Below are 15,556 nucleotides of genomic sequence, written 5' to 3'. Positions count from 1 at the left end.
CACTAAAGAGAAGGCCCAGTCCTGAGGGTCACCACGCAGCAAGGAGATGACAATCTTAACCTGCTGTACGGGATTCCCTGAGGACTTAGGGCACAGGTCAAAAAATAATTTACAATTATTTTTGAAGCTCAAAAATCTCGACCTATCTCATCTCCCGAAAAAAATTCAGGAACAAGAATCTTAGGCTCTGCAAGGGGAGTCTGTGCAAGATAAGACTCTATATGACAAACCTTAGCATCAAGATGAGCAACACGCTCACCCAATTCATCCATTCTAGAAAAAGAAATCTTCCACAGAACCCAAAGAAGAAGAGGAAAAACACCAAAAAAAAAAAAAAAAAAAAATTTCTCAGCAGCTTTTTTTTTTTTCCTTCTTAAGAGTACCCTTTAAATTTGTTGGCCGGATGTACTGTTATGATCTGGAGCCATGGAAGACCACCACTAATCATTGGCAAAAAGGTGACAAGAGCATTGGCAACTAATCTGGCCGCCATCCCCTTACTAACCAACACAACTAGAAGTAGCCGAGGGGTGAACTAACATCCTGTGCACCGCGAACCCAGCCAGAGAACTAACTATCCTAAAAGGTAGGAAAGATGAATAACTCTCTGCCTCAGAAAATAGACAAGAATAGCAAGCCCCCCACATTCAAAGACTGCGGTGATATAGGAAAAACACAATTCACAGGTAGATGACAGGATTAGCAAAAGGTGAGGCCCCCACTGACTAAAATAGGAAAGGACAGGACAGGGACTGATGTTGGCCAGAGAAAAACCCTGCAAAATACCAACTTCCTGATAGTACAAAAAGGCCCTCAGATCGCTCGATCTGAACTCCGTCCTATACCAGGTGCCCTTGTCATACCAATGAACAGAAAACAAGAATAATAACAAATTCAACAAGCCACAAACACATGGACCCAAAGGAGCTATACTCCACACAGAACTGCAGGGAGTTCCTCAACAATCCACTGAGGGGGAAAATCCCTGGAAGGAAATAAACTGAAACCAACCACAACAAATGACAAACCCAGATAAGCAAAAGGACCAGACAATAGATAAAGAGCAAGCACTTATCTGGAGTAGATGTGGTGTAGAGCAGGATTAAGCAGGCTGGAGATATAAAGAACAACTGACATCCGGCAACAGTCTGCAATCAGACCAGGACTTAAATAAGCAGAGAGTTAGCACAGGAAACACCCACTGCACAACACACCTGGTCTCTGTCAAAACCATTCCTGGCCACCAGAGTGAGCCTCCCAGCAGCCAAAACATAACTAACATTCACAACACCACCCCCTCATGATAATAAAGGCACACAAGTGGGCGGGATCAGGCAGATGAGAATGCCCACCTAGGGGTCCTGAGGTGTCAGGGTCGGGAACATTTGAGATGAGTAGAGAGTGTGTAGTGAAGTGGAAGTCTGGGACAGACAACAGTCAAGCCAAGTTGAAGTGTGGAACCAGCGAAGTGTGCAATGTAATCAGGGTCGTAGCCCTTGGACTACCCGGCTAGGTGGTAGACATTGAATAGGGACACAGGCAACGTAGATCCGGTCGCGGGAGACCTAAAGTGGACCGGGGCAGGGTTGTAGCCCGCCGGTGCCGACAGCGGGAATCCGGTCCAGAGGCCGTGCATAGTCAGGGTACCTGGACCCTAGGGCGAGGAAGGTTGAAAAGCCCCTCTCCAATTAACCAGCCGGGGACAAGGTTCCAGACTTTGTCCCATCAAAGGCCCAGATAGAGCGAAACGAAAGCCCAACGCCGGGGATGGGATGTCCTTCAGAACCCACTGAGATCCCAAGGGTCAGCTTTCGCGGGCCACAGCAAAGTCATCCAAAAGGAAAGACAAACAGAAAGTGCAGGAAGAAGGGACACCTGTTCTTTAACCTGGGTGCGGGACCCAAATGCACCCTCCTAAGGCAGCCGGCCACTGGCAACTTGGTTTACTACTGGACTTGTGTGAAATTACTGAACTGTGAGTACACCATTGTCCCCCAGTCCAGCCCGGCACGCCACCTCCAGCAGCCATCACTCCCGTGTACCGGCACAGGGCCCCGGGACTACACCTTCCCTATCCATGGAGGGGATCCCATCTTGCTGCCCCGCTTCATCAGCCCCGGGCGCCCCCATCACCAGGCAGCCGCGGTGTCACCATCCCTCACCGCAACCCACGGGTGGCGTCACAGACAAAATCCCCTGTAAATACCCCCTTTCCGATGGTTGTGAGGACGGACGGCCGTGCGAGCCCGGGTCCGGTCACCACTCGAGCCGCAGCAACGAACCCCAGATCCGAGTAGACCCTCGGGAGAAGTGGCAGTGCCCCCTGTACGCAACATAAGGAGATCCTGAAAACATGACCTGTTGGGGGCCATGAGGACTGGAGTTTGGGAAACACTGCTTTAGGTTCTTCACAGGAAATAATGTAATGTGGAAGGAAAAAATGAAACTTGTACTTTTTCCCACAAAAATGTTACTTTAGCCATTTATTTTGTATTTTTACAAGGTAATATAAGAAAATGCACCATAGTTTGTTGAGCAATTTTTCCTGAGTATGCTGATACCTCACATGTGGTGGAAATCTACTGTTTAGGTACACTGCAGGGCTCGGAAGGGAAGTAGCATCATTTGAATTTTTAAACACAAAATTAGCTGGAATCATACATGGATTACTAATGAGATTCTATGATGATGGGAGGAGCTAGATGCAGAGGGAGGAGCTAGAGCCAGAGTTCTTCCCCTCCTCCCTCTGCTATCTACATAGAATCTCATCAGCAACAGCTGCCATCTCCTATCTCAATAATGGGAAAGTCTTCACTGAATACAGAGTTTACCTCAGAATTGAGAATTTTGATAATGACTGATCAATTCTGGCAGAGAAAGAAGCAAATTTGTCTGATAAGATTTTACAGAGTTGTTTATTTTCACGTGTGCTATTGATTCATGAAATGAAAATAAAAATTACTGTTAGGCTTTAAGCATGAATATATGCAACTGAAATCTATAAAGGGAATCATAATTCTCAGCCACAAAATGTTGCAAATCAGGACTGCCAGTGCCAAATTATAGATTGTTGAAAACACAGATATTTATTTTAGCCTGAATCTAGTCAAATATATATTTGACTAGAAATATATAAAGCTCCACTCTTCATGTAGGCATGCTGTAGTTTATTATATTTTAATATACTAAGTACTTACTTCTTTTTTCATACAAAGCTATATCATTTCTTCTGTGAACAACTGCTGATTTCTGGTTATCCATAATAGTAGCACAAAATTGAATTTTTTTGCTGTACAGAAATGATCTGCAAGAAATATTAGATTGCTTTTTAACTAAAAATACAGAAAGAAAAAGAGAATTGATGTGACTAGGTGAATTGAAGGGAGCTTGTCAGCTAAAAGTAACAGTATAAACTAAACACAAAGCCTTGTAGGGGATACAGCTCATCTAAAAATTGCCCCTTTATGTTCTAATTATTGCCTGCGTTCTGCAGAAACTAATTATAACTGGCATACGGTTCCACCAGAAATCTTACTTTAGTCAGGGACTGGAGGACATTTCTGGCAAAAACTATTCCAATAAAAGATTTTTCGAACATCAACATTTTCTAAATTTTTGGGCAACTTAGAATTGTGACATTCTATGTGTTTTACACCTTCGTACTCACCTTAAATCCGGTTCCAAAAGGTGTGATTTTTACATTGCCCATTTTCTGTACAAAGCTGTGTGCTTAGTTTATTCTATCAGTTTGGGATAACAGGCTTCCTTTAAGGAGAATGTGTCATTAAAAAATGACTGTTTAAAACAGCTTTTTGTGTTAAATGTAAGTGATTGTTCAAAAGTTTTAGGCAGGTTATGAAAATTACACTGCAAAGTAAGAATGCTTTCATAATTAGAATTATTCATATTTTCCCTCAATTTCCAAAATGGAGAGTGAACAAAAGCAAAATAAAAATCTGATTATTATATGGTGTGATATCCCTTTGCCTTCAGTACAGCATCAATTCTTCTAAGTACTCTTGCACACAATTTTTGAAGAACTTGGCATGGAGGTGGTTTCACATACCTTGCAGAACCTACCACAGATCTTCTGCAGATGTAGGCTTGTGCAAATGCGTCTGTCTCGTTATGTAATCCCAGACAGTTCTATCCAGCGGTGCATCTTTCAGTTTGCCAATGTTAATTCCAATATCATTCTATATGGATCTTGGCCATCCTCTTCTTCTTCTGCGACTGACCGATGCATGCATAATATCTTTCTCCAATGACTGGCTCCGCATAATGTGGCAAAAATCAGTTAATTTTTGTTTGCTTATATTAGCTTACGGTGACAGTTTTGGCTTGACTTGTTCCAAGACATCTTTGTTGGTGATGCTTCAAATGCATAGAAATCTCCTCAAGTACCAAAGATCAAATGTGTCAATTTTCTTCCTCTCAACCATCTTCAGTATCCAGGTCTTGCATCCATATGTTGCTATTGGGAAGCCAATTTTTTTTTGACCAATCTGCATTTGGTAGCAAGGATAATGTCTCTGCTTTTACAGACCTTGTTCATGCTGACCATTGCATTGCGGCCAAGTGTTTTGTGTAGTTTTACTTCAGGTGTGCAGATGGATAAATATTTGCCTGTATTTCTCGATGCTTAGGACATAAATGATCTTATCTAAATTTCTAATATCATTTGCTGAGATGCAGTCCCAGATTTGCAAGGACCTTCCATCATCCTTCACTGTCGTCTGCAGACATTCATTATTGTACCGCTCTCTAGCTCTCCAGTGAACAAACTGTCTTACGTTAAAGCCAAATATTACACATTTTGACTCATCACTCCAGAACACCTGCTGCCATCTTTCTACATCTCAATTTCTATGTTTTCATTATAATTAATGTGCTTGGGCTTGTTTACGTGTCAGAAATATAGCTTTTTCACTGCAATTTTTGTGTGAAAACCACTTGTGGCCAGACGTGTCCAAACATTATATGAGTGTAGCTGGGTCACCCTGGCTGTGGCCAATTCTTCGCTGATGGCACTGCTGGATTTCTTACAGTTTCAAATGGAAGTAAGCATGATGTGTTTTTCATCTGCTGTACTACGTTTCCTTGCCCAACCACTGCATCTATGATCCTCAATGCAACGCCATCTGTTCTGATACCTTTGCCTGGGAGAGGCCTTTTTGATACAGAATAACTACCGTGTGTCTTGTTGCAGTGCTCAGTATTTCCACTGTGAATGGTTTGTTATGACAAGAAACTGTCTTCTACAACCTCTTTGTTGTAGCAGAGTTTGACTGTTCCTCACTCAGTTTTTCAGGCTGTTACACAGCTTTTTCTATTTCAGTTAATGACTGTGTTTCAACCTACATAGAAAATTTCAATCAATATCACCTATGTGGTGTAATTAGATTTTCATACACCTGATGATAAATCGTACAAAATTTTCGAGTTTGTGCAAGTGAACCTTGAAGAATTAATACTCTTTTGCAGGCAAAGGGTGGTCATAACAAATATTGACTTGATTTAGATGTTTCTTTTGTTTATTATCAATTAATTGAGTTAATTAATAAAAAAAATCTATTAACACTTCTATTTTTTTTTTTAAACATTCTTACTTTGCAGCATTGTTTTCACACCTGCCTCTGCTGATATGGAGCCTCCTGAAAACTTTTCTTGAAAGTACAGGAGATATGAGTCTAAGGCGGGCTTTACACGCTGCGATATCGGTACCGATATCGCTAGCATGGGTTCCCGCCCTCATCTGTTGTGCGAGACGGGAAAATCGCTGCCCGTGCCACACAACATCGCCCAGACCCATCACATGTACTTACCTGCCCGGCGACGTCGCTGTGACCGGCGAACCGCCTCCTTTCTAGGGGGGCGGTTCGTTCAGCGTCACAGCTGCGTCACTGAACCGCCGCCCAATAGAAGCGGAGGGGCGGAGATGAGCGGGACGTAACCTCCCGCCCACCTCCTTCCTTCCACATTGTGGCCGGGAGGCAGGTAAGGAGAGCTTCCTCGTTCCTGTGGTGTCACACGGAGCAATGTGTGCTGCCGCAGGAACGAGGAACAACATCGTTACTGCTGCAGTAACGATTTTTGAGAATGGACCCCCCATGTCACCGATGAGCGATTTTGCACGTTTTTGCGACGAAGCAAAATCGCTCATAGGTGTCACATGCAACGGCATCGCTAATGCGGCCGGATGTGCGTCACCAATTCCGTGACCCCAACGACTTCGGATTAGCGATGTCGTAGCGTGTAAAGCCCCCTTAAGACAGACCCAGTGGCCATGATTAGTAATTTTGTTTTTAATGCAAATCGTGATTTGATCAAAAAAATCACCCAAAATGTTTTTGTAAAAAATATATAATATATAACACAAAAATCTGATTTCAACACAATCATTTTATGATGACACATTTCCTTTAAGCAAACAACAGGCTGGATCTGACTGACAAACAGTTTGCTCAGTACTCTTTCAGATTATTTACCGGAAAGCAAACAAGATAAACAATCTGATGATTCATCGTAAATGTTTATTACCGAAAAGAACAGTAATCAAAAACATCCACAAATGGCACTTCTATAAATATTGTTATTAGTAGTCAATTTGCAGAAGTATAGAAAACCTCAATTCACCAAAGATATATAAACCAAATAAAATGTAAAACTTTATCTACCAAATTAGTATAAGTATCTATACTTAGTACTATATTTGTACTATATTATATACTTATTAGCATAAGTACTAATAAGTATCAGTTACATAGGTCAGTACTGGAGGGCATACCTAAGTGGTGGTGCTGCCCATTTGCATTTTATACTGGAGAGTGGAGACCCTCCCTCCATAAATTCGGACGTCACATCTATTGCATGAGTTTAGAAAGTTTCATGATTATCATTTTTATGTAATTGTCTACACTGTATTTGCATTGTTACCCTTTTGTAACAGCTTGTAAATTTTACAAAACACTGCCTATTTTTGGATTAAATATATAAAATTTAATAGCTTTGTTCCTCCTGCTCTATATACAATCCCGGACCCGAAGAGCCTTTTGTTATCTGCAACGGGTGTCCGAACAACCTGTAAATCTTCGGTGGTGGCAGAGAAATCATTGTTGTGTAGAATTATTGGGGTGCTACCAGTAAGGGGTACCAAGGTATATATATATATATATATATATATATATATATATATATATACACACACATACATATTATATATCTATATATATACACACGCACACACACACACAGATATATGTATATATATATATATATATATATATATATATATATACACACACACACACACACACATATATATATATATATACACACACACACACATACAATATATATATATATATATATATATATATATATATATATATATATATATACATACCTCCCAACTTTTCAAGAAAGGAAAGAGGGACAAAGTATGCGCAAATTTTGACCACGCCCCTAGCCACACCCCTAGCCACACCCATTTGGCAGTAAGGGTCATTCAGCAGATGTCCCGGACTGTTCATTCATATTTATAGCAGTCAGAATTTTTTTATATTTCTATGTGTCACTATATGACATTGCTTATTTGTGCCTATAAGGCCGTATTCACAAGTTGCATAAATTCTGTTTCTTTTTGTTTCTGTCTGCACCAAACTACACAATAACAATCTTCTCTGTTTTTTCCATTTTTGCTGCATTTTTTCCATTATTTAATGTGTTTTTGGTTCAGATTCAGATTTTTAAGTGTTTTTATTGTACAGAGAAGCTTTTTCCTGCATTTTTTTAAGCTCCACGTAGAAACCTCCAGAGAACCCCCCCCCCCTGAAAACCGCAGAATTCAGTGGCGTCTTTTCATGGAATCACATCCACTTTACTTGGATAATTAAACACAGCAGAATAAATGTGCAAAAAAAATGCAGAAAAAAATGCAGCATTTACACTACATGTGAATATGGACTAAATGTCCAAGCAAAGTGGATGAGACGTCATGAAGTCTCCGCCCCTGGTGCGTGTAAAAGACGCCACTGAACTGTGCGGATTTGGTGTTTCTTTCTTTTTAAGCTTCAAGATTCACATCAGCAACAAACATGTATCAAATAAGAGGGACAATGTATAAAAAATACCGCAAACACGCAATAATCAGAGAACATTGTTATTGCACTCGTGGCGCAGACACCTGCAGAAAAAATGCAGCATTTACGCTATGTGTGAACACGGCCTCAGTGATCCATTTTTATTACATTTATTTTATGGGTTTTAATAAAGAAAAATAATAAATTGCGCCATTTTTTTCCCGCCATTTACCGATCCCCATAAATAACCTGATCGCTGTGTTGTTCAGGTCATTACGATTACAGGGACACCAAATATGTCCATGTGATTTGCTGATTTGTGATGTTTATTATTTTATAAAAAGGTGTAATAAAATTACATTATTCCATTTTTTTAATTATTTTTAGTAACTTTATTAGAAGAAAAAAAAATCCTCTTTTCCTCTCTCTCTAGAATACAGGAGATAGAGACACTGCTGTGTACAATGGAGCTGTGTCCTGTGTAATCTGCTGTGTAAGATGCTACATTGTAGGTTTATTTATGTAAAATCCTCCTTCTGACATCATCAATCCTAGTGGCTCAACAGCTTGAGCAGCTAGGAAAGCTAGGAGGCTGCAGGACACAAGTTTTGAACGTTGCTGGTTTGAATCCAAGGTGGTGAAGATAAAAAAAAAATTGTATTTGTATTTTTTTCCTCATTTCTTTATAGTAATTTTATGGGAACAAATGAATCTGACTCTTTCCTTCACCTACATTGAGATACAGTATTTATCTATCTATATCTATAACTATCCCTCTATCTATCTATCTATCTATATCTATCCCTCTATCTATCTATCTCTATCCCTCTATCTATGATTCTATCTATCAATCTATGATTCTATCTATCCATCTATCTATGATTCTATCTATCTAGCTCTCTATCTATGATTCTATCTATCTCTCTATCTATGATTCTATCTATGATTCTATCTATCTATCTATGATTCTATCTATGATTCTATCTATCTATGATTCTATCTATCTATCTATGATTCTAACTATGATTCTATCTCTATCTATCTATTATCTGTCGTGTATCTATATATCCCTCTATCATCCATCCCTCTATCATCCATCCATCCCTTCCTCTATCCCTCCCTTTATCCCTCTATTCTCATCCCTCTATCATCCTTCCATCCCTCCCTCTATCCCTCTATTCATCCCTCTATCATCCATCCATCCCTCCCTCTATCCCTCCATTCATCCCTCCATTCATCCCTCTATCATCCATCCCTCCCTCTATCCCTCCATTCATTCCTCCATTCATCCCTCCATTCATCCCTCTATCATCCTTCCATCCCTCCCTCTATCCCTCCATTCATCCCTCTATCATCCATCCATCCCTCCCTCTATCCCTCCATTCATCCCTCTATCATCCATCCATCCTTCCCTCTATCCCTCCATTCATCCCTCTATCATCCATCCATCCCTCCCTCTATCCCTCCATTCATCCCTCCATTCATCCCTCTATCATCCATCCCTCCCTCTATCCCTCCATTCATTCCTCCATTCATCCCTCCATTCATCCCTCTATCATCCATCCCTCCCTCTATCCCTCCATTCATCCCTCTATCATCCCTCCATCCCTCCCTCTATCCCTCCATTCATCCCTCTATTCATCCCTCCATTCATCCCTCCATTCATCCCTCTATCCCTCCATTCATCCCTCCATTCATCCCTCTATCATCCATCCCTCCCTCTATCCCTCCCTTTATCCCTCCATTCAGCCCTCCATTCATCCCTCTATCATCCATCCATCCCTCCCTCTATCCCTCCATTCATCCCTCCATTCATCCCTCCATTCATCCCTCCCTCTATCCCTCGATTCATCCCTCCATTCATCCCTCTATCATTCATCCATCCCTCCCTCTATCCCTCCCTCTATACCTATAATAATAATACCTCCATTCATCCCTCCATTCATCCCTCTATCATCCATCCATCCATCCCTCTATCCCTCCATTCATCCCTCTATCATCCATCCATCCCTCCCTCTATCCCTCCATTCATCCCTCCATTCATCCCTCTATCATCCGTCCATCCCTCCCTCTATCCCTCCATTCATCCCTCCATTCATCCCTCCATCCATCCCTCCCTCTATCCCTCGATTCATTCCTCCATTCATCCCTCTATCATCCATTCATCCCTCCCTCTATCCCTCCATTCATCCCTCTATCATCCATCCATCCCTCCCTCTATCCCTCCATTCATCCCTCCATTCATCCATCCCTCCATCCATCTTTGCAGCTGAATAACCTGCTTCTGGTGTCTCACCTGCAGTATAGTGGTCAAGATAACAAAATCTTCCTATTGGTTTCAATACAGGCAGTAGCTCGGTGGTAAAGCTGCTACCTTTGAACAGTTCCACAGGTTCGAGTCCCAGCCGCCCCGAAAATCCAGAGCCGATGATAATTTAATTTAATTTATTCACTGCACTGAGGGGAGGAGTCGTATATCAGCTGTGAGCCGCGGGAGTGCGGGACACACCTCTAAAATCATGGCAGTCCTGCAGAATCTGGGACGGTTGGGAGGTATGTATGTATATATGTATATATATATATACACATACATACATACATACATACATGCATATATACCTTGGTACCCGTTACTGGTAGCACCCCAATAATTCTACACAACAATAATTTCTCTGCCACCACCCATGCCGGGAGACCTTCAGTATTTGGCATTAGTAACTCAGCAGCCTCATTTTCTTATTGTTCAGCAGTACCGAAATTGACCTGCCAACAAGAAAGCAGACAGTTTGTGACAAAATTGGTGAACAGCGGGTTGATCCTGCGAGACCCCCACCCAGCTGTTCGTGACATATTTGGTAGTCTATAGTACTGATCTATGTAGCTTTATATTCTTTAAACAATTTTTTAAGTTTTATCTACACATAGTGACCAACTACAGAACAATGCTCTAATTTATCATAATTTTTCTTTTTTTATAATCAACAGCAGGAGACTGCTATTAGGACAAGGTGCATCACTAAATGATGCAGAAGTATATGTTGGTAAATGGGAGGAATCTTATTTCCCTGATGGTAAACTGCATGTGAACCTGATTTGGCATTTTATCAATGAAGTGATTGGTATTTGGGATTTACATAAAAATAATTTTATCTACTGTACATTTTACACCTACCATTAGTACTACACACATTACTTTCTTAGTTTTAGCACTCTATATTAAAAAATGGGGATATTTACACTAAAACATAAAAAAAAACAAGACAGCAGTTTTATTTCTATATATTCAGCATTTGTAATTTACCTAGCTAGTCATTAAAGGTCCCTAAAGGGCACTTTACTAGACTGCGTAAGAACTGCAGTAAGATGTTATAGAAGCCGATAAACTTACTTCAAAGTTTCTGGAAAAAGATATAATTATGCTCAATTAATATAATATAAAATGGAGATATAGCTATGGATTTATTATTTCAAATGAAACCTGTACTAAAAGGTATGCAAATGGATGCTTTTGAAATCTTGTTCAATACTCAATACAATTCCCACATTGGGGTTTTTAAGATCATACAAAAACATTGGGATATTTAAATCAGGAGATAAAATAATATGTGGAAAAACTTTATTTTTTGAAAGCATGTAATATTGGCAATTTAATCGCACCAATTTTTTTAAAAAAAGTGAAGAAGTTATGCCTATTTTTCAAAATCTTAAATATTTTGATTTTTTTTCCTTGACATACATTGAAAATGTGCCAAATATTGAAAGCTAATAATACTATTAGTGAAGTCTGAAATAGTGAAGAAGATTAGATGTTTAAAATAGTTGTGCACCTTACATGCCTATCTAAAGGGATAATCTATCAGAAAAAAAAGTCCATGCGCTAAGGTATATGTAGACCAAAAAGACAAAATAATCACTGATCTCGGGAGACCAGCCAGAGAAAACACTGCCGGCAGCCAACGAGGGCGCTCAACAGAGTGAAATCCTAGGTGCATTGCCCCCTGGGAAATATGCAAATCAAATAAGTTTGTGAAGCCTCTGTTAGGAGTCTCGACGCAGAAACTAGCCAGATATCCCTCCGGGAAGGACCTAGCCAAGGAGTGGCTCTTTTTAGGAAACCACCATAACCACCATATTAAGTGGCCCTTTTAGTCAATATCCAACTCTTTGACAAGTTTAAAGATGTGACAAGGGAAATACCAAGGCCAGGTATCCATCCACAGACAGCTGTTTCGGGGTATTGTCCCTCATCAGTGTGGAGTAGGATTCTGGCCAAGTGGGAGCAATGCCTAGTAGACCAACAAGACAAAATAATCACTGATCTCGGGGAGACCAGCCAGAGAAAACACTGCCGGCAGCCAACGAGGGCGTTCAACACAGTGAAATCCTAGGTGCATGTAAATGCCCATTACACAAATACATTACAAAACATATTACATATTATCAGTTTAGAGCATTAGTAGTAATGGCTATAAAATCTGTTAAAACTAATTGGAGAAGAGAGGATTACATAAAAAACATGTCTTGTATAGAAAGCAACTGGATTTTTTATCTAGATTTCTTGAATCCTCATGGCATAAATAATGAAATATAATTATTTACATTTGAAAAAAGTATAGGATTTAATTGGGTTTGTTGAATATGGTGTTTGCGATCATACAGTGCCCTAAAAAAGTATTCATAACCTGTGGACTTTCCACATTTTTTGAAGTTACAACCACAAAGATAATTATATTTTATTGGGATATTGTGTGACATACTAACAGAAAGTAGCAAGCATTTGTCAAGTGTAAAGGAAATGATACATGGTTTTCAAAAAATGTTAACACTGTAAATCTGGAAATTGTGACATGCATTTGTATTGAGACCCCTTGAGTCAATACTTTTTACCACCTTTTGTTACAATTGCTACTGCAAGTCTTTTAAAGGTATGTCTCTACCAGTTTTGCACATCTAGAGCAATTTTCTAGTCTTGCCACAGATTCTCAGTGGGATTTAGGCCCTGGCTGTGACAAGGCCATTCAAACACATAAATAGACCTTAAGGCCCAGTCACACTAAACAACTTACCAGCGATCCCAACAATGATACAACCTGATAGGGATCGCTGGTAAGTTGCTAGGAGGTCGCTGGTGAGATGTCACACTAAGGGTACCTTCACACTTTAGCGATGCAGCAGCGATCCGACCAGCGATCTGACCTGGTCAGGATCGCTGCTGCATCGCTACATGGTCGCAGGTGAGCTGTCAAACAGGCAGATCTCACCAGCGACCAGTGACCAGCCCCCAGCCAGCAGCGACAGGCAAGTGACGCTGCGCTTGCACGGAGCCGGCGTCTGGAAGCTGCGGACACTGGTAACTAAGGTAAACATCGGGCATGGTTACCCGATGTTTACCTTAGTTACCAGCTCACACCGCTTAACTTAGCGTGTGCAGGGAGCAGGAGCAGGCACTGGCAGCGTGAGAGCTGCGGAGGCTGGTAACGAAGGTAAATATCGGGTAACCACCTTGGTTACCCGATGATTACCTTGGTTACAGCTTACCGCAGGCTGTCAGACGCCGGCTCCTGCTCCCTGCACATTCAGGATTGTTGCTCTCTCGCTGTCAAACACAGCGATGTGTGCTTATCAGCGGGAGAGCAACAATAAAAAAACGAACCAGGGCTGTGTGTAATGAGCAGCGATCTCACAGCAGGGGCCAGATCGCTGCTCAGTGTCACACACAGCGAGATCGCTAATGAGGTCACAAAAAACGTGACTCAGCAGCGATCTCAGTAGCGATCTTTCTGTGTGTGAAGTACCCCTAAGCGACACTCCAGCGATCCCACCAGCAACCTGACCTGGCAGGGATCGCTGGAGCGTCGCTACACGTGGAAGCATGCTGCGCTTGGTAACTAAGGTAAATATCGGGTAACCAACCCGATATTTACCTTGGTTACCAGCGCACACCGCTTGGCGCTGGCTCCCTGCAAACCTAGCCACAGTACAAATCGGGTTAATTACCCGATGTGTACTCTACTACGTGTGCAGGCAGCAGGAGCCGGCTTCTGCGGACACTGGTAACCACGGTAAACATCGGGTAACCAAGAAGCCCTTTCCTTGGTTACCCGATATTTACCATCGTTACCAGCGTCCGCAGAAGCCGGCTCCTGCTGCCTGCACATTTAGTTGTTGCTCTGTCGCTGTCACACACAGCGATGTGTGCTTCACAGCGGGAAAGCAACAACTAAAAAATGGCCCAGGACATTCAGCAACAACCAATGGCCTCACAGCAGGGGCCAGGTTGTTGCTGTATGTCACACTAAGCAACATCGCTAGCAAGTTGTGCCTCAGCAGCGATGTTGCTAGCAATGTTGCTTAGTGTGACGGTACCTTTAATCTAAACCATTTTCCATTGTAGCTCTGGCAGCATGTTTAGGATCATTGTTCTGCTGGAAGGTAAACCTACTCTCCAGTCTAAAGTCTTTTGCAGCCTCTAACAGGTTTTCCCTCAGAATTACCATGTATTTAGCTCCGTCCATCTTCCCATCAGCTCTTTCCAGCTTCCCTGTCCCTGATGAAGAAAAGCATCTCCACAGCACAAGGCTACCACCACCATGTTTCACATTGAGACTGGTGTTTTCAGGGTAATGTGCAGTGTTAGCATTCCCCCACATATAGGGTTTTGCATTTAGTCCAAAAAGTTCTACCCTGGTCTCATCTGACCATAGCACCTTCACATGCTCTACATGACTTTTTGAAAACTACAAACATAACTTCTTATGGGTTGCTTTCAAAAATGGCTTTCTTCTTGCTACTCTTTCATGACGTCTGATTTGGAGAGCATACTATTAAAAACACTGAGGAACACAATTTTCATTGAGTTAAACCTGTCAGTTGTTTTTAACCAAATTTTGGATTCTAAATCAAAAAGTGATAACAGATTTTCTCTATCGCAACAACTTTTTAAGCAACAGACTTTTCTACCTTTGATTCCAAAACCACACAAAATGTACATATATAAATTAAAATAATGCAAGCAAAAAACTGAATGTAATGTTTATTTTAGCTATTTTGTTCATATAAAATATATATTGTTAGTAAGTAAAATTGTGTTGCAGTAGTAAAGGTAGGTACACTTTAGGAAAAGCTCTAAACGTACATTTTACCTTGAGTGTTAAGTCTGTGAACAATCTTGCCTGATACTCCAACAATAGTCATTCATCTACCTTGATATCATCCCTTTATGACCTTCAAATATTGGTGGAATTATTCACTTTGCTCATTATCACTGACCACACCAAGGTTTTCAGAGAAATTAGCAAGATGGCTATGAAGAAAATACACATTCATGTTCATGTTACAATCAAGCATTTTGTAGCTCTACAATAATTTCTAGACAATTTTGGTGTAATTTTTTTTTGTATATTTCCAAGTAAGTTCTTGACGTGGCCTTTGAATGGTAGACAAGCATTCTTTTGGAGTCATGACAATGTCCCAAT

At 41.0% G+C, this 15,556-nt stretch overlaps 1 protein-coding gene across 1 annotated transcript in view; it reads right to left on the bottom strand.

Annotated features, from left to right (window-relative positions):
• Window positions 1–15,556, bottom strand: part of PLG (plasminogen) — a 206,952-nt gene that overhangs the window by 170,590 nt on the left and 20,806 nt on the right. The window contains exon 4 of the mRNA XM_075341468.1: window positions 3,198–3,304. Within this exon, the coding sequence (XP_075197583.1) occupies window positions 3,198–3,304 (107 nt within the window). The remainder of the gene's footprint in view (window positions 1–3,197; window positions 3,305–15,556) is intronic.

Source organism: Anomaloglossus baeobatrachus, chromosome 3 (genome assembly GCF_048569485.1).
Source record: "Anomaloglossus baeobatrachus isolate aAnoBae1 chromosome 3, aAnoBae1.hap1, whole genome shotgun sequence".
Lineage (NCBI taxonomy): Eukaryota > Metazoa > Chordata > Amphibia > Anura > Aromobatidae > Anomaloglossus > Anomaloglossus baeobatrachus.
This window is presented reverse-complemented; position numbering and strand designations above follow the sequence as displayed.